Source organism: Caretta caretta, chromosome 17 (genome assembly GCF_965140235.1).
Source record: "Caretta caretta isolate rCarCar2 chromosome 17, rCarCar1.hap1, whole genome shotgun sequence".
NCBI lineage: Eukaryota > Metazoa > Chordata > Testudines > Cheloniidae > Caretta > Caretta caretta.
In genome coordinates this window covers 8095256-8115755 of record NC_134222.1, presented here as the reverse complement: position 1 = coordinate 8115755, position 20500 = coordinate 8095256, and the positions used below count along the sequence as shown (strand labels likewise).

Here is a 20500-nt window from a genome sequence, read left to right as displayed (position 1 = left end):
TAGAGGTGGGAGTTGGTATAAACTATTTTTAGCAAGTCTCTGAGGTTTATATTGTTGGTTTATTTTTATTTAATTCCTGTCAGCAGGCTTATCAAATAATCTAACCTGCGATGTAGATATTTTGTCTCTTTCCTTTTGTATTTCTTGACTCTTAAAAGGGCCCTCTGGTCTGCAAGTGCTCAAGGCACCATCTGCTGCTTGCTGTCCCAAATCCCTATTTCATCTCTCATTTGCCTCCTATGATTCATTTGATATGTCAATAGTATGGGAGGGTTGTACAAAAGAAACACATTAGAGGCGTCCGCAGGTTACAAACTTTGGGTCCTTGTTGTGCAAATCACTGTGAGTAGCTGAAAGCTGTGCGATTGCTCCTGAGGCTAAGAACTACCTCTGGACGCATTTACAGAATTGCACTGCCTATACGTTTCTGTCCTTCTATGGCCATTTTTTTTCAGTTCTTTCAGAATTTTGAAACTGCAACACACTTCACCACTCCTGCTGGTTAGTTTCCTTGTTGCTATTCACTCAGTTTGGACAGTGGAAATGAACTAGTCAATTTCACTTCTGCTTGTAATCAGTTTTGCTTAGCAGGATGTTGCAGCATTTGGGGAATGTTAAGCAGACTGTTCTCATTGGAATTTTAAGTTACCATGGAATAATTTTTACTAGTCATGAATTCCGAGGTGAGGACACTTTTATTTTCCTACCCTATCTTTTGGGTCTAGAATTAGCCTAGCAGTTTCTTCTCAAGGATTCTGTTTGGAAAACACATGCTTTTCTAAATGGTTATGCTGACATTCTCTAGTTGTTACGGCTGGTGGTCCATTTTTTTGGTGTGTATGTGAATATATGTAATGACACTGGTGTAACATGGCCTTTATGGACAAGTAAAAGGGCATGGTCTCTGTCCCAAGAGTTCACAATATGTGGTCCCAATCCTTACTTGGGGATAGAGGGGCACAAAGAGCTCATTGCAAGATCAGGGCCTACATCAGACCTAGGGGGAGAAAACAAGAGAATGAAGGGGCCAGGAAAGAGGTGGAAAGAAACTTATTTATGGGAAACCATCCGGTCATTCATTTTGTTACAATTTTGTGATTTTCTTTAGGTTGTATTGTTTTTGTTTTTAATACAGTTAGCACCGGGGAAGAAGCATAATATGGCTAGCGTGGTGATGCGTGCTGGAGAAGGGGGTTGACAGAACTGAGCTTTGAGGAGAGGGAAGTCAGTTGTTGCATTGGAAGAGAAGAAGCTATTCTAGCCATAGAGGGCAGTGTGACCAAAGGCACAAGTGGTGCTGCAAGATATGTACAGGGTGTTTTCTGCAGAGGGTCCCCAGCTGCTAAACTCTTTCCTTCTGATCATTTTCCAGAGCCAAGTTTGCTAGTCTTCATTGCGCATTGCAAGGAGTTTCATTCTGGTCAAATGTTTCTTGAACTCTGGATTGTTGCTGGGGGAGACTTTTGATCCAGAGCTGAGGCTGGGTGTTGGGAGATGATTGTGCTGTATTTTGTTGGCAGTTTAATGCCCTACTTTGTTCATATGCAAGGTTTGTTGGGGCATCCAAGCTCATGGCAATCAAATGAGTGATTCTGCCTATCTCCTCCTTCCCCTCTCCCATTTCCTCTCCAGCTCATGTACTTTCCTTCTGCATGTAACATTATGAAAGCATTGGGGAATGTTCACAGCTTCAACAATGTATCTAAGAACGTTGCTTTATTTCTAGGTTACTTGGGAGGTCGTCTTCATTTTCAACACTTCCAATGTCTTTTTTTTTTTTTTAAAGGATCAGCTGTGTGGCCGAGACCCCACCTTGACAGATGAATTAATTAATATTCTAACTGAGCTGACCCAGCTCAGCAAGACCACCAATGCAAAAGTGGCCCTGCGAGCGCGTCAGGTAAATGCAGCACCTTCAGCCTTCTGTGCTGATCATTGCTAAAAGGGGACCTTGTCAAGCTTGGCAGGATCAAATTGGATTTGCTTTGTATTTTAATCATCTGTTTTGCAAAGTCTAGGACTTTTGATGGGTTAGTGGTTTTTTGTTGTTTTTTTTTATCCCTAAGCAAATTAAAAAAACCAAAACACTCCAATACTCATGAACAACCTTACAATAACAAGCCAATGTATGCTGTTAGGATGTATAACCAGGGTGTGCAGTCTGGGATTCCTCACTAACCCTACGATAGCAAACCAGTGGATATGCCTAGAACGGAGATTGAAATATGGATAGCTCTTTCCAGTTCCCAAAGGGATATTGTAAATAATGATTTAAAATAATGGGGAAAATCTTGATAGTGTCCTTTCCAAGATTCCAATTTAATGATCATTTGAATCTCCTATATAGACCTGGATATTTTGCTGAGCTCCCTAGCTAGTGGTTAGTCTGTAGTTATTAGGGAGTAGGAGGGTATAATTGTCGCACAATAATGCTAATCCTGGAACTCTGGTTAGCTTCTTTCACCCTGCAGTCCCCATTTCCAGACTAAAAGTCTTCAGCAGGGAAGCTGACAGTTCGGGGATCTCTCCTTTTATTTCAGTGCATGAGCGTAGAAAATGAATGGGGGTGTTTGAAGCCATTCAGTGACCTTATGTTTTCTCCAGATTTGTATCCATGTCCTTGAACCATTCGGCGTTATTGAACCTATCAGCGGCATGCTGGGGGATGATGTTGCAGTCCTTGGGTGTATCTTTATGCTGCTCTGTTGTGTTTTGTTTTCCCTTGCGAGCTGCTGCCCCTTCCTATCATCATCTCTGTGTTGGATGATTAGTACTTGGCATGGGTGGCTCGTGTTCGGTTTGCTCTGGAACTGTGAAAGGCTGGCTCCGTTGCAGGCCTCCCCATGGCTGCTATCTGCCAGCTCTGCTTTCCAGTTAACAGCCAGTTGGGCAATCCCCAGGACTAGCTGCTTTGCTGTGCTAAATCACATGCACTGATGAAACCTGATTGAAGCTGTTCCCTTTCTCTCTGGGGAATACCCAGTAATACAATTCAGAGATACACAAATGAGACTACATTTTGCAGCATCACTCTTGAGCTACAGAGCCTAGAGTTCACACATGCAGCTAACGTTCTCTTCTGGTAGGGAGTATGGTGGCTACTGGTGGGATAGACTTGCAGCCCTTGCAGTGCATCCTTCTAATAACGGACCAGCATAACAGTTCTCTCTGGCACTCGCCCTTTGCATCCTCCTGTCTTACCAGGTTCTCATTGCTTCCCATTTGCCGTCATACGAGCTGCGTCACAACCAGGTGGAATCCATCTTCCTGTCAGCCATTGACATGTATGGACACCAGTTCTGCATTGAGAACTTACAGGTATCTACAGGATTCTTTTTCCTGGTTCCTCACTTTCCTCTCACTAAGCTCAGTGGTACCAGTTTTGCACAAAACCTTGCCTTAAAAAAATGCATGGCTCCAAGTCTGTGTGGAAGATCTCATCTTGAGGAGACCACTGCCAGGGTACGTCAGGTGTAGGCCTCTCACAACTCTAGCAATGTCCCTGTTTAATACTAAGTGCTGGAAAGAGTGTGCTTTCCTAGTACTAGCTTGTGCAGATTTGGGGTGCTTGTTAATCTTTTCCAAAACACGTTTTCACTCCTAATGTAATAACTCCTTAAGCAATTGATTAATTTCACAGAAAAATATCACCCTGTACTTCTCTGCAGCCCACTGTGAAAGGGAATATATTGAGCATTAGGCATAGAGCAGTGCCCTGAATTGCCCTTTCTGCCGGGGCTGTGGGTGAATTATGAAAGCATGTATATGTTTGTAAATTCCCAAACCCCTAGACTGAACATGAAAAAGTCTCAGCCAGTAGCAGGGCTGTCCTCTAGTTGTAGTGCTATTTTAGTTCTGCAGCCAAATACTCATCTGAGGTGTTGGCACAGGCCCCTGTCCTTTTTGCCTTGTAACTGTGAAGGGGTTAATTGCTGTGTGGTGTACAGACTGTGACTCAAGGCAATTAGGGAACTGCAAGGTGGCTTCTCCTGCAGCAGGTTGGCTTAGAATTTAGACTGTAAACTCTTTAAGGCACAGGGATTGTGATTTTGTTATATGCCTGTAAAGTGCCTAGCACAAAGAGGCCCTGATACCTGATTGAGACCTCTAAGTCCTGCCGCAATGAAAAGCATGAAAGAAAAGCTGTAGAAAGTAGCACTTGTCAGAAAATAGAAAAATGTGTGTGCAAAAAAAAATTTCCATCAGAATTTTGTTTCGATGGAAACTTTTGGCTCTGCTGTAATAGCAAGACATTCTCTTGTGAAACCCTTCTGTGTGTGATCTCTTTCAGAAACTCATTCTGTCCGAAACATCCATCTTTGATGTGCTACCAAATTTTTTCTACCATAGTAACCAGGTGGTGCGAATGGCAGCTCTGGAGGTATGTTTCTGCCCACTTGAAAACAAACTTTCTCTCTCTTCCTTTGTTTTCCCCCAATCTGTCTGTCTGTCTGAGATGTTGTCTTGAGGTCCCTCTGTGACCATCTCTAGTATAGGGTCAGTTGAGAGTGAAGGATCCCTCTGACACTCTGGAAATAACAGGCACTGTGTTATAACCTTGATGCCCTAACCATCATTCCTTTGCTCAGTAAAACTAACTGGTAGGTGAGCTTTGAGCTTAGCATGGAGAGAGACAAATATTTCTACATTTTGAGGAAGTTTAGATCCAAACTTGGTGTCTGCCATTTAACCTTTATAATGGGCTGGACAAAAATCTCAGATCCAACCTGTCTCCTTTGTTTAAAGACAAATAGCCTCCTTGCAGGGGCAGAGGTTGAAGCTAGTGCCTTATAAAATGGTCTGCACTCTGTGTGATGTATAGCACTCAGAAAACCCTGTGTGGTGTTTGTATCACAGTGAGTTTTCTGAACTGCTGGCTTTCACCTAACTGTAGCCTCCTCTCCTGCATTTGGGGGAGCTTATTCTCTCTTTCATAACATATTGCTTATTTCAATCCTCATGCTTCAGAGCAGAAACTAATCACTAGTTGAGGTCAGGAAGAAATCCCCAGCCCCAGAATAATATTTCAAATTTATGTACATTGTATGTGTTTTGGCCTTCCTCTGAAGGCTATAGCATATAGGCCACTCTGAGACAGGATCATTTATCTTTTCTAGCAGTTTCCAGGTAATAGTATTTTGATCTTCTGTTTCTTGAGTTTAAAAAAAAATCCAGAAGCTATTCATTTTGGAGGCATTTGTTTTTTTGTGACTCCTCCATTGTATCACTTCTATCTCCCCAGCCCAGTGGAACCGACTAAGACTTTCTTTTTTACCAGGTGTACGTTCGAAGGGCGTACATTGCCTATGAGTTGAACAGTGTCCAGCATCGCCAGCTGAAGGACAACACTTGTGTTGTGGAATTCCAGTTCATGCTACCCACCTCTCATCCAAACAGGTCAGGCCTGAATTCAGGTACCTTTGGAGTCGGGGTTTATGAAGGGTTGTGTCACATATCATCAGGGGAAAACCTGGAACAGAATTCAGTGAGCAAGAGTGGAGAGAGTTGTATCAGTTAGTCCCAAGCAAGATGGACAAGTTAATCAAGATGAACCTCAGTATTGCCCCGTTTTCGAATGCCTCAGTTATCCACCACTCACTCCCGTCATCTAAAACAAGGGTCACATCTGCCAATGTCTACTCGTTACATTGAAAAGTACCTTGATTATCTGATCTTCCTCAGCACGCTGCAGGATTCTCAGATTATGAAGGTGGTTCTTTGCTTGCACTAGGGATCCCTAACTAGAGACCTGGGGAGAACATTTTGAAACCAGTTTACGCTGAATTATTTCACCCAAAGAAGTCGAGAGAGCACTAGAGCCAAAGGTTGCGATGAGTCTTTTTGGCCACTGGATGGCACTGTTGATCCGTACTAGGTTGGCAGAACGGGACCAGCCCCCTCAGAAGAGTGCAGTTTTCCTTCTTTGTCTCCAAATGTCTTTTCCCTTATTTTTTTTCTTTTTTCTTTTTGATGGGGTTGGACAGTGGGGACAGTCTCAATTCACTGAGAATCCATCGGTACGTTTTATGAAGTGATTTTCAGAATCTGGTTTGCTCTGAAATGAATGAGTGTCCTCAACAAGCAGCGCAAAGCACTCATGATACAAATGGGCCATGCATTTGGTCTCATCTGTTTCCTTCATCTCTGGAATATTTGTAAATAATTGCATGCTATTTTTGGAGCTGTTTTATAATACTCTGTCCCACTGTTCTGTCTCCATTTTCTTCCTGCTGTTTGCTAGTGCTCATAGTTACTTCTGTTTGTAGCTTGGGGGTTGTTTGGCTTGTCTGTGCTGACCACTGTCCTAGTACTGTGTGCCAACTCAATTAGACAAGATCAGCTGGAGAATGAGAACTCTCTCCTACCCAGAAGAGAGCTGCTTTGTTCAGAAATCTCCTCTCCCTGTCACACTGAGTCTCAGGTAGTTACATCCAGAAGCTTAGGTCTGTTTCCTGTCCTTCAGCATCTCCTCACTAGGGACTGAATCAGAGCACCTTGCCATCCAAGCCCAGTCTGATATGGAGGCAAACTGACCGCTGGCATAAGCGGGTGCAATTCCATTGACTCCAATAAAGTTGCACCTACGTGTGTTAGCAATGAATTTGTCCCTCAGTGCTTAATGACACTATTTGCTGTGTACAGAGTTGTGCAATCATCAAAAGGCCAGGAGCACAAAGCGTACCAGACAACAGGAAATCAGGAGGCTGAAAAGACACTAAATAAGTTGGTTTAAACTAACCAAAGAGGCACCTTTAAGTGCTTTAAGCATCAGATTAGCAGATCTGGAGAACCCAAGTTCTAAACCTGGCTTTGACAATGACTTGCTGAGAGGCTCTTAGGCAAGTCATTTATCCACCTCCGTGTCCATGTTCCGTATGTGTCATATTTCTTTTTCATTTTGTAAGAGGGACCTGTTTTCAGTCCAAAGCTTTACACTGGAAAGGATAAACATGCAATATATCAGCCAATCTGTGTTATCTTAATCCAACAAAACACTTCTGCTGCCAAACCAAAGGCACTCTTCAAAATCGTCCCCGGTAATCAGGTGTTTGAAGCGTGGCTTGAAGCTCTGCAAATTTAGGTTCTGTCAAACCAAGGGGGGAAGCAAATTCCGAAGACAGGGTCCTCCACCAGGAGTTAGAACTGGCTCAGTGCTGCAGCAAACTTTCCATGAAGGCTTGATCAAATGTTTACATGAATTTTCTCCAGCTGTGCTTGTGTCCCTTTTGTGTCTGCTTCCTATGAACCTCCAAGGGGTTGTATTTCACTGGGACAAATATTCATGCAAAGAATATTTCAAAGAATAATGTGGGGTATTTGTAAAATGGATTTTAAATTCTCACACATGAGTATTCACCCCAGTAGTGCTTGTGCCCTCATCCCGTCAGAAAAGAAACTATACACGTCACTTCCCCATCTGACTAATCATAGCTAAGTAAGCCAGCTCCGATTTTGTATATTTGCTACGGAATGCTAGCTGTGAACTGCTCACAACCACGCCTAAAAAAATTTTTTTTTTTTTAAATCTGATCTGCTCATAATTATCTTGTGAGCAGAAGAGAATGTTAGTGATTTGGGAATTATTTGCTTCGATTTCCTGAGAACCCCTGTACGCTGACATACAGCTCTGTCCTATTTAGAATCTGTGCTGATGATCATAGCCAGGGTAAAGCACGCAGAGAGAAACTTTTTAATACCCCAACCATAACGGGCTTTATAGATCAAAAAGAACACCTTCTATGGCACCCGGTGGAAGCCAGACAAGAAGTACAACATAACCAGCCCATTGTATTCTGCATTAAATGAAGTTGATCAGAGGTCCCAAGTAGAGAGTACATTGCAGTAATCTGACCTGGAAGAGGCAATATGGGGATAACTACCTTCCTCAGCAAGGTATTGCAAGCAAATGCTTACGTGCAAAGCCCACTGGGTTTGGATGATTTCTGCTTCTTTGTGCCACCTGGGAGAGAAGAACAGACTTAGGTATATTCCTCATCAACGAGCAATAGATTTCCATTGGGGAGGATGATCTAAATAAACACTAGGAAAAGAAAGGATCTAAGAATTGGATTAATTTCTTTCCTAAGAGTTCAATTTCCTGCATATTGGCAAGTGAGCTGAAAGGCCCTTTCTTAGATGTTCTGTTGGAGATACACAGAACCATCACTTGTGTTTTCAAAGCTTAAGTCCCTATAAGAACATAAGAATGGCCATACTGGGTCAGACCAAAGGCCCATCCAGCTCAGCATCCTGTCCTCTGACAGCGGCCAATGCCAGGTGCCCCAGATGGAATGAACAGAATAGGTAACAATCAAGTAATCCATCCCGTCACCCATTTCCAGCCTCCGGCAAACAAAGGTTAGGGACACCATCTTTGTTCATCTTGGCTAATAACCATTGATAGACCTATCCTCCATTAACTTATCTTGTTCTTTTTTGAATCCTGTTATAGTCTTGGCCTTCACAACATGCTCTGGCAAGGAGTTCCACAGGTTGACGGTGCGTTCTGTGAAAAAAATACTTCCTTTATTTGTTTTAAACATGTTGCCTATTAATTCATTTGGTAACCCCTGGTTCTTGTGTTATGAGAAGGAGTAAATAACATTTCCTTATTTACTTTCTTCACACCGGCCATTATTTTATAGACCTCAATCATTTCCCCCATTAGACATCTCTTTTCCAAGCTGAAAAGTCCCAGTTTTATTAATCTCTCCTCATACGGCAGCCGTTCCATACCTCTAATCATTTTTGTTGCCCGTTTCTGAACTTTTTCCAATTCCAATATATCTTTTTTGAGATGGGGCGACCACATCTGCACGCAGTATTCAAGATGTGGACGTACCATGGATTTATATAGAGGCAATATGATATTTTCTGTCTTATTCTCGATCCCTTTCTTAATGATTCCCAATATTCTGTTAGCTTTTTTGACTGCCGCTGCACAGTGAGTGGATGTTTTCAGAGAACTATCCACAACGATTCCAAGATCTCTTTCTTGAGTGGTCACAGCTAGTTTAGACCCCATCCTTTTATATGTATAGTTGGGATTATGTTTTCCAGTGTGCATTACTTTGCATTTTTCAACATTGAATTTCATGTGCCATTTTGTTGCCCAATTACCTAGTTTTGTGAGATCCTTTTGTAGCTCTTTGCAGTCTGCCTGGGACTTAACTATCTTGAGTAGTTTTATATCATCTGCAAATTTTGCCACCTCACCGTTTATCCCTTTTTCGAGATCATTTATGAATCTGTTGAATAGGACTGGTCCCAGTACAGACCCTTGGGGGACACCACTATTTACCTCTCTCCATTCTGAAAACTGGCCATTTATTCCTACCCTTGGTTTGCTATCTTTTAACCAGTTACCAATCCATGAGAGGACCTTCCCTCTTATCCCATAACAGCTTACTTTGCTTAAGAGCCTTTAGTGAGAGACCTTGTCAAAGGCTTTCTGAAAATCTAAGTACATGATATCCACTGGGTCCCCTATCCTTAAAGAAATATTGCCCCCCTCGGGTGGGCACGGGGAAGGGAATTTTGGCTCTGTCCCAAGTAGGAGCAATTCGTTCTCATAGTAATAATAATAACCCCCCTTGCCAAAAAAAGTCCAGCCTTCCCCATGTTCTCTGAAGCCAGGACATTGCCTCCAAAAGCTGCCTGCAATGGACATTCTGCTCCTCTAGTCATGCTCTTCCCTTCATGCAGTGTGACTAGGAAGGAGCTGGAGGGTTTATTTTCTCCCTGATATTTTGGGGATCCGAACTGATTTTTATTTTTTCCCTCCTTTTATGGGCTAGTGACTTTCCCATCAGCTCCAAAATGGGGTCCATACACCCAGTGTAGGGTCAAAGCTTGCCCCTTCCCAGGGTTTGACTTGAACAAACAACAACGCAATGTCCGGTTCAGTCCTTCATTTCCTGCTTGGTGTCTCCCAGGATCCTCAGCTCAGTGCTACTCAGCCCACCCCCTAAAGCCTTTCTGCCTCAGGCCTACGATCCCTCAGTCAGGGGAGCCCAGCTCTGAAGCCTGCTTGCTTGCTCTTTATTCCCTAAGGTCCTCCATTCCAGACATTTTATTCCTGGTAGGTGTCTCAAGACAAGCTGGCTTCAGCCTGTGTTCAGGTCAGGCCATTAACCCTTTCCTGCCCGGTTCCAGTGTAGGGCTTGTCCACCCCATCACACTCCCTTTTGGTGTGAAACTTGAGGATTAGATGGAGACATTGCTCTCATTGCAGATGGTCAGCGGTGAGATAGCTGACTTGGAGGATTCACTTTAATGAGTGAGAGCAATAGACTTGCATTGCCTTTTTAATACGAGGCTCCCTATTTTCCATGCTTCTGCCTGGACGTTTTCAGTATGATATAGACACAATGCCAATTGTTGCCATTTAACTCCCCCACCCGAAGAAAACAAAGAAAAGCACCTGTAAGCACCTTCATACACACTCAGAGCAGAATTGTTCTGGTCACCTTACGTGATCACAGACAGATGCTTCCTTGTGGCAGTGTTCTTTGTTCCTCCAGATCCCTCTTCGGTCTTGTTCAGACACTGTTTTCCTGGATCTCCGCTTTATGACATCATCTTCATCCCTCATCCTTGATTAGATGCTGCAAATAGTTTAATTTTCTCCTCTTGATCTTTACCAATAGACATGACAGTTGTGGTTCCAGTTTGTGCCATCATCTCTGATCATGGTAGCCTCAGAATGTGTTGGCACACCATGTTCCAAAAGACTGTCTCATCTTGTTGTCTTGGGGGATGAGGGGGGAGCAATGTTCACAGCTGTACTTGGCAAGAAGCTAGCTTTCGGCACTTTATTCGGAGACCACGTAATTGGCATAGTACAGATGGCGGAATGCTGCCATCAGGGAGGGTGCCTGTCAGGATTTCTGTGCAGATGAGGACTTGAACAGCTAGAGTGAAGCCCTGCGACCTTGCCACACTCCTTTTGTTGACGTCAGTCCAGCCTGTTTTGCTTTTTTGTTCTGAATGCTGCTTCCTAGTTGGGTCAGAGATGCCACAGTGTAACAGATAAAAGCTCCTGAAAATGCTTCTCTGTCAGAGACTCCCAGAGTTTTGTAGGGCAAATGCAAGGCTTTGTGAATGTGATGAACCCACACACTGTTGTTGGTTTATTTTTTAAATTCCCATCATCTTTCTTATCTCCAATGCCTGAACTTGTTTGTCACCACTACCGCTTCTGTAGTCCTCATTCCTTTCTGGGACGACCAGCAGCAGCATGAGGTAGCACTTTGCTTGCTTGAGAAAAGGGAAGTGAGTTCTGCAATTCCCAGGTTTCTATAGGCCCTCTTTCTTGGGTAGGACTAGCCATCCTACTACTATTCCATTTAGCCTCAAGTTATCTAAGATGATGTTACCACTGCCATCCGCCTATCTTTTTCACATGCCCACCAGTTCCCATCCTAAAACTTTTATCCTCTTGTAACCTTGTTAACTTCATGATTTATATCTGTTCATAATGCGGTGTTTCTTGCATGAAAATAATTAAATCTTCTATGTTGATGGTGGAAATAATATTTCCAAACAGTAGATATAAATAAATGTGAAGTTTATTGTTTAACATATATATTCCAGCAGCACACAAAGGCCCCAATCAGGATTGGGGTAACTTTTTGCTAGATGATGCATAAGCATAAATTCAGACAGCCACTGCCCTACGAAGCTTTACAAGCCACACACACAAGATGCACAACCTATAACGGACACGTGACAAGTAAAATGTCAGAGTTGTTAGTTAAATTATATTTCCCCAAATTATCTCACCTCTTCCCCTCCCACCCCCCCAGACAATTTGTTCTTCCACTACCGATCCAAACTGCCCTTCACCCAGCAACAGCTCCCGTTTCACTGGAGGATAATCAGGGAACTGCTGATGTCAGATGAGGTGATTCCCAAGATATTTTGTTCTCCATACCCCCTCCCCTCCCCTCTCCCTTCCCGTCCTCCAGCTTTCTTCATTACAGCTGCCTTGGCAGTGGCTGAATGCAATGTCTCGCCTCTTTATTTTGGGGTGGAGCAGAACCCAACCTCTCTGTCTGCTACAACAGCAGGATGAGCAGTTGGGAATGGGTTTCTGGTCTCCTGTGCTGGTGGTGGTAGGTTTGATGGACCAAGGGTTAGTGAAGACTCTCCCTCATGTGGCTCCCCTGGGTGAGGTTGGGCTGCTTACGCCACGGACCATGTCCCGGGGGTGTAGTCATGTGAAGAAAGACACTTTGGAGGTTTTGGCCCAGTTCCCAGGAGGTGGTGGGGGATTTACAGGTATAGGTTTAGATCTTTGGTGGTGAGGAATTGTGTTGATAAGCACACTTTATAAAGTGATCCAAGTACGCTTTTGCAATCTCACTGGGGGAAAGTTATGGTTCCGTGGGTATAGCCTCACTTTTCTGTGTTATGCAATGAAATCAGTACAAGCCCACCTCCTTATTTGGCAGACTATAGTTTTAAGAGACTGTTCTAAAGTATGGCCAGCTGAATAGAGCTCAGCTCTGCATTTATTAGATGATGGTCTTTAAGCTACCAATTTATCAATCCCTTAAGTCACTTAAGATATTTTTCATCGTATGTATGCATGTAAAATCCTATATCTATATAGCATCTACATTGAAAAGTATAAATATGCACACACACTGGCGAGGACATACTTAGATATATTGGTTGTATGTACAAGTGTTGAACCTTGCAAATCTGTGGATATCCTCTTTATATCCCCGGACCATGTCTGCCGATCGCAGATGGATGCGGATCCAAATTTTATATCTAGAGCCTTGCAAATCTGCTGATATCCACTTTATATCCACAGATGCAGATATCTGCAGACCATGTTTGTGTATCGGATACGAATACAAATTTTGTATCCGCAAGGGGTCTATATCTATGCATGTGACTTTGCCTACATGTAACCTGTTTGTTAATATATTCACGTGGATGTCTTTAGCTCCAAAGTCATTCTTTAGAGCTACATTCTGCTGTCTTTTTTACCTTTTGACTTTCTCGAGCATAATTTAGCCTTAGTCATTAGATGTGTTTGCATTTCAAAGGCACCTGATATAAATCTCTCATGAACCTGCTTGTATCTGTGTGTTTGTCAAATTTCTCTCTCACTTCTTTCTGTGCCTAGAAAAGGATGAGATTTCTAGCACTGCTAATTTCAAGCCTTGCAGTGGTGTATGGTTTCTCCTTAGCTCTGCTGTCTTTTGGTGTGTCGCCTGGACATTTTTGCCTGTCTGCTCCTTAGCCATCTAGTGAACTAGAGGTCAAAACTATTGTGCACAGCAAACCATGCATTGCTGTGTTCAGTAGGTCATTTTGTGGAAGAACCAGAAGCCAACGTCCGTGTTCTTTTAGAGTGGTGGATTGTGCTTGCTGGTTGGGGGAAAAAAAACCCAACACCCCCTACTGTTGGCTCTTCATCATTTGATGGTAGCCTGCTCGTAAGATGTGAATGTCTGGCAAAATGGAAGCTTTTCTGCAGGCTTCAGATGTTATTGAAACAACCTCTTGCATCAATCACTTGACTCCTGGTATAAAATCAACTATGTTCTTTTGGAACCTGAGCTGTGTAAGCCTGGAGAGTTGAGTATAGAACTCTAAGTGTATCATTAGGTAGCCTGAGGTCCCCTCCTTGTAGCGGGAGATGAGCTGATATCAGGAGGGGAAAGGGGGAAATGATTCCAGGACACCTGTAAATCCCTGTAGTTTCATGCTGTGGGTTTGATGTTAATTAGACAGCAGGCAGCAGTAATGTGCTGCTGCTCCCTTGGCTTGTCTGTTTCGGAAGGACAGAATCTTCCAGCAGAGCAAAAAAGGGGCTATTGAAGGGGCAGCAAACTGAACGGAATAATGATAGTTTTATGCAAATTGGGCTTCAGTAACGGATTCAACCTGGCTGAAATGCTGGGGGTGGCAGGGGAAAGAAAGGGGGGTAGTGGAAAAACCCCATCAAAACAGATGGTTCAAGGCATGTTCTGCCGCCTTCTATTTGGATCCTTCTGCAGAAAAGAAGGAACACAGGAGGAACGCCACTGGTCACAGCCAGCTGAATGGCTCTTTCGCCTGTGCTCTTAGTAACCTCAAGTGGGTTATTCAGCTGCCCTCTGCTGATTCTGCTTTGCTGCCTGATTTTGAAAGCGTTGCCCTATGCCGGCACTCAGTCACAGCTTGACATAACCGGTGGCTCTTTGCATGCATTACTATCAATTTCAGAGGGGAGCTCTCTTGTAAAAAGAGATGGGGGGGGGGAAGCAAATTCAGCTGGAGGGCATAGGGAAGGTCCAAGGGCCTGTGTTTGCTTGAGGAGGAGCAGCAAGCTAACAGTAAAGCATGCAGTGAACCAGCCTGCTTAGGTGTTTGAATTCACACTGAGACAGATACTCTCCCCCGGCTAGGAGAAGAGGGTTTTTTGTTTTTGTTTGTTTTTAAATACAAGAGGATGGTGCCAAGGTGAAGAAGTTTGGTGATTCTTTCCTGGAGATATCTGCTATCCACTTGGTTCATGTGCCACAAGCTGTTCCTTTTTTTAGCCTCCCAGTGTTTTGATACTTTGTTACAAGATGACAGGTTTCAGAGGGGCAGCTGTGTTAGTCTGTATCACCAAAACCAGCAAGGAGTCCTTCTGGCACTTTAGAGACTAACACATTTATTTGGGCATAAGCTTTCGTGGGCTAAAACCCACTTCATCAGATGCATGGAGTGGAAAATACAGAGGCAGGTATAAATCCACAGCACATGTGGATTTATACCTGCCTGTGCTGTGGATTTATACCTGCCTCTGTATTTTCCACTCCATGCATCTGATGAAGTGGGTTTTAGCCCACGAAAGCTTATGCCCAAATAAATGTGTTAGTCTCTAAAGTGTCAGAAGGACTCCTCGTTGTATTAGTTACAAGAGCAAAGCATCAGGGGATTAGTCCTGAGCCTACAGCACGTTCTATTGCAGCTGGTGTTTTCAGAGGCTACAGTTCAACCTACTGTACTATCTAAAAACCCAAGAGCACAGCCCAGTAAGTGGATTGATTACCACCATAATGCTTTTTACACTACTGACTATTCTGAAAAGACCCAAACTTGACCTCTTGATGTATGTTAAATAATGCACAATTCAGTTCCTGATACGGAAAAAGAAAAGGAGTACTTGTGGCACCTTAGAGACTAACCAATTTATTTGAGCATAAGCTTTCGTGAGCTACAGCTCACTTCATTGGATGCAAAGCTTATGCTCAAATAAATTGGTTAGTCTCTAAGGTGCCACAAGTACTCCTTTTCTTTTTGCAAATACAGACTAACACGGCTGTTACTCTGAAACCTGTGATACGGAAAAGTCCTTTATGGTATTAAATTATGTATAAATTTAAAAATCCACCCCAAAAATCTCAGGACAGCTACAACTAGGATAGTCTAGATTACAATGTATTCAGTTTCACTTGGTTTTGACCACATGGTTATAACTTCACACTGGGCAGCCATGACATGCTCTAACTGTGAATAATGTATAACTTGAGAACCAATCATTCTTTGCTCTAAGGTCTCTTGTTACTGATCTTGTGTTCTTTTCATTGAGATTCCTACTGTAATCTCCTCTTCAGCCACATACCGGGAGGACTGACAACAATTCTAGAGCCAGGCAGCAGGGAGCTCCCTGTGGGGGAGAGAGAGAGGGGCACACAATTTGCTGTCATTTCAAACCTAGTTGTTTCTCTGTCCATTTCCTGTAGGTATGTGAGGACTTCCAGGGAGCGTTCGGAAACATGTGCACTAGGTGTGGGGACATCCAGTTCCCTTTAGAATTTTTTTCAATTAAACAGACACTGCGCAGCTGACCTAGACAAAATGTATGCTACTCTGTGCCCCGATGCCCCTTTGCCAGTCCTAATGGCATCTTCTACAGCACAGCTTTCTTCTTCACTGACTCTTCTAGAGGAAACTGAATAGTGCACCTCTGTGTACCATTAGCAGTAGGGCTGGAGTCTGCCTTGTGCTGGTCCCCTCCATTGTTCAGACATAAGCCCAGGAAATCCTCATGCCCAAACCTCAGTCTGCTTTGTAGTCACATTCAGTGCATGTTCAATGTTACAATGGCAAAACACCACATAGAGAGGGCACCGCTCCTGTAACAAAACGGATGCATGACGAGATGCAGATTTAGGGACTGTACCTTGTACTGTGGCCATAGAAAAATGTACAGGCCCCTAAACTTCTCAACATAATGTCCTATGGGGTCTTACCTATAACAAGTAATATTAGGGAACGTTGAGGCTGGGTCTCCTAGAGCTTGAAGAGTCCTGTTACATGGTCCCCTAAGTTTTGGTATTAGTTTGTACTCATTCATTATTCTGTTATTGTTAGGGAGGGGGATATCCCTTTTTGTGTATGTGCTTTTTTAATTGCATCTTCTCTAGTATTTTGAATGCCAGATCATAGATATGCATGCAGCCACATGCTTTCATGCATGTATCTTGCATGTCCCATGCCATTCCATTCACTGCAAGGAAATATGTGTCCCTTATTACTTCTCTGCCCTGCACATCATTGAGCCCTGTTATGTGTGGAAAACCCCAGCAATCAGTTTGGCACGATATAATAGGAACCTTTAGGGTTTTCAAAATTCCATTCTTAAGATGTGCTTGTTCATTTCAGTGTCCAGCTTAAAAGTTTGCTATTGTGTGTGTGTGTATTTATTTCAGTTCCCTTCCCTGCTATGTTCACTTTTTCTTTTGCACTTGTGGGGAGCCAGCTTGTGGGCTACTGGTTAGAAGTAAAGGCTTGGCTATCAGGACTTGGGTTCCTTTTCTGGACTTCCTGTAGATTTGCTGTGTGGCCTGGTCACTTGTTTTGTCTCTGCTTCAGTTTACTCATCTTTCAAATGGGGGTGCTTGCATTGTGGCTTGTGAGGCTTGCTTTATGTTTGCAATGTGCCATGAGACAATCTGATGAACTATGCTATAGAAATGTAAGGTACCTTGCAAATATACTATGGTTCTCTATGATATGTTGCTATTTGCTTCTTGAAGTGGATAAATACATTCTGGTGCACTCATCCCAACAGCAGCTGCTGCAAGCTAGGTCAAGTAGTGAGTCCCTTCTTTTTGAGACCGAATCCCATTGGCTCTTTCTTGATTGTGCAACAAATTCCGGTTCAGTGAATATAAATGTGTGGTTGCTGGTCTAGGTATTGGCTCGAATGACAGTTCTTTTATTAGTGTTCTCACTAACCAATCTGTAACTAACTGTGGTTGTTTGATTACAGAGGGAACATCCCCACGCTAAACAGGTATGGTACTCGTCCTCTTTTAAGGTTTGAAAAGAAAGGTAGACTAGAAAAGAAGTAGCCTAATATTTAACGTTTTAGTATGTTTTGTTTGGAATCCTTACCCCTTACTTGGGACCCTCTGAATCATAACTATATTCCCTATCCGTACTCTCCCTTTTTTGTTGTTCTAAACATGTTTTCAGCTCTTTACAAAACTTTTAAAAGATAGCTTTGCATGTGGCAAGCTAGAAAACTAAATTTGCTAATGGGCTCAGCTTACCTGCTGCGACATATAAAATGAGTATCCCAGCAGAAAACTTCCCCTCCAAACTCCTCCTCCTTGGAACGTAGCCACTGACTCTCTGATAGGGTGTCACAGTGAAATAGACATCGAATTCTAGGAGAACCAAGGCCTGATGTGTAAGATGAAGAGTATTCTAGAATTTGCGGATGCACTGTAGCACATCCATCGCCTCTCACCCAGTCGATGAAAGTACACCTTAATCAGCTGACAGCATGTTTTTGTTTTATTTTGGATACTTCATTTTTCCCCCCATTTCTCAGTCCAAAAATGTTTGTGGTTTTGAATAATATTCAAAAATATTTGATACTTTTTCACATTCTTATGTTAGCGGTAAGAAATGTACGTGAAGACAGGTGGCCTGAAAATCTGTGCTATTTCAAAACTCAAATGCCTACAATTTATTACGGCTTATAAACATGTCTAGGAAAAATGGTATACAAGTTTGAAAGCTTTCTGATTCCTGATCTGAGATTAGTTGCAAAATCCTAAAGTTGTTTCAAAGGTAGAGCAAGCTGTTCAGATTTTTGGTACTTTAAACTTTTTATCATTGCACTTAGAACATTTTCTTCGAGGATGTGTTTGTTAAATTCTGTGCATTTTAAAAAAAGGAAAACTCCTAAACTTGTGTATTAAGCAGCACTGGGAATCTATCGTTTGGTATTTTGGTCCTGCTCCTGTGTGGCCAACAGGAGTTCTGCATGTTGCTCTATTGGCCCCTTTATTTTTTCCTGCTGTACAGTTGAGGCCTGATCCAGCAAAGCAATTAAAAAGCATGTGCTTGACTTCAGTGGGACTATTCACATGCTTAAAGTAAGCATGTGCTTAAGTGATTTGCTGATTCAGGGCCCCTGAAGTGGCACAAGTATAAAATCAGACACTTACTTTAGCAAATACCTTCTTGAACATTTGGGTGAATGAAAGAGAATGGTATTAAACACTTTCCTTGTCATGGATGTGACCAGTTGATACCCAGCAGTAAGGTATCTCTTTAGAGCCAATGTATAATCCATACCATATAATGTAGTGGGGTAAAAGACAGAGTGGCTTTGGAAACTTGATCCCTAAATGAATTCTGATTATTCTGCAGCAGACCATCATGAAGAAGTGAAAAGTTTGTATAAAAAGATTTACCGGGAATTCGTTACCGAATAGGGAAAAACAGATCCCAGTTGATAGTGGGAGCATACATAGCTAGTTTTCATAGGACTCACTTCATTCATAGCGTGAGTGGCTTTTTCTACCAACCCTCTCTTTGAGGTAACAAGTCCCGACAAAAGATTAAATACCTTTTTGATAGCTGTATTAACTACCATGGGGATAGGCTTTTAGGGCCCAATTTGTTCCCATTAAATTCTGTGGGAAATGTGATCCTGACTCTGTGGGTTGGTCTACAGTGGTGGGCAACCCGTGGCCCATTAGGGTAATCTGATTGTGGGCCACGAGACATTTTGCTGATGTTGACCATCCGTAGGCATGGCCCCCCACAGCTCCCAGTGGCCGCGGTGCACCGTTCCAGGCCTATGGGAGCTGCGGGAAGCTAGCACGTCCCTGCGGCCCACCGCTTCCTGCAGCTCCCACTGGCTGGGTATGGCGAACTGCAGGGGGCTGTGCCTGCGGACGGTCAACATCAGCAAAGTATCTCGCGGCCCGCAATCAGATTACCCTGATGGGCCACATGCGGCCCATGGGCCGCAGGTTACCCACCACTGGTCTACACAGTGCTTTAGCAGGCACCAGTGGAGTGTAAATTTTCACATGTTGAACACTAACTGGCCCATGTGGATCCTTCTGGTATGCACTAAAAGTTTTGTAGTACTGTTTAAACCAGGGCTACGTTAATGCACACTAGGAAAGTTCTTGTGCTTGCCAGCCGGGTCCACACAGGCCAGTTAGTGCGAACTAAAATTTACATCCCCTCTAGTGTGGACTAATGCAGCATGTAGACAAGCCCTTATGTACAGGATCAGACCCTTGGCGGATAATAATGTTGATCAGTTAAGATTACCCGTTCTTTCGCTAAATGGAAGTCTGTTATGTAGTTTTTTCCTCTTATTTCATTCCAGTCTGTTCCTATCGCCCTTATTAATATAAGAAATTGGCCCTTCTTTATGAGCAGTATCATCACCGGGGTGCATCTCATCACTTGCAGAGCACATAGTGGTGCTTATTATATCAATCACAGTGTCTGATCAAAACAGCTTCTGTTTGTCTTGGCTCTTCCTGCCTTTTCATTGTCCCCTTGCCTTAAAAAGGGTGCATTCCACAGCCAGTTGTTTGAATTATTCAGCAGTCCTGCTTTCAGGCAGTCAAAACCAATCAAAGCGACAGGGTGGAAGTTGTGTTGAACTTAATGCAAAGAGGTTTTGTTGCTGAGGAATTGGTCAAATTAGAAAGAGGACCAGATTTATCATTGATTGAATTAAGTGGAAGGCACTGAAATAAGACTGTGTTTAGCATATGAAAGCAAGTGTGAGCATGTGTGAGACCCTGGGTCCCAATACTGCATTCTAGAGAAGTCACTATACCTTCTGTGGGAGCTTGAGATAGTGTAAAGTGGGATGGAAGTGCTTGTAAGCTTACTGAAAAGATTTGAAAAAGGGGGTGGGGTTGGGAGTCTGATTACTGAAGCCAAGAGTATAGCAAGTGTCTAATTTAAAGGTGTTTCTTTTTTTAAAAAAAAAGATAGAACAAATATATTTCAATACATGTTTTTGATGGTGTTTGTAAAGATTTACTAAACCTTTCAAATGCCATAACCAAGAATTATTCTTGTGTTTATCTGTGAACGTTTCATCTGTAACACATAGCATAGGTACAGGAGAAAAATGCCTTTGGCATCGCATAGTCATAATTCAGTTGTAAGCTCAATTCTTTTTCTCTTAAGAAATATTTTTTTAAAAGGGAATAATGATATTTCTTAACCCTTG

At 42.9% G+C, this 20500-nt stretch overlaps 1 protein-coding gene across 4 annotated transcripts in view; it reads left to right on the top strand.

Annotated features, from left to right (window-relative positions):
- ACACA (acetyl-CoA carboxylase alpha) overlaps positions 1-20500 on the top strand; it is a 209200-nt gene that overhangs the window by 79284 nt on the left and 109416 nt on the right. For 3 of the 4 annotated variants that reach the window (XM_048824488.2, XM_048824493.2, XM_048824491.2), the window contains 5 exons: positions 1787-1900; positions 3205-3318; positions 4292-4381; positions 5279-5397; positions 17267-17290. In XM_048824488.2, coding sequence (XP_048680445.1) covers positions 1787-1900; positions 3205-3318; positions 4292-4381; positions 5279-5397; positions 17267-17290 — 461 coding nt within the window. The remainder of the gene's footprint in view (positions 1-1786; positions 1901-3204; positions 3319-4291; positions 4382-5278; positions 5398-17266; positions 17291-20500) is intronic. The other variant, XM_048824490.2, reaches the window with a different exon arrangement.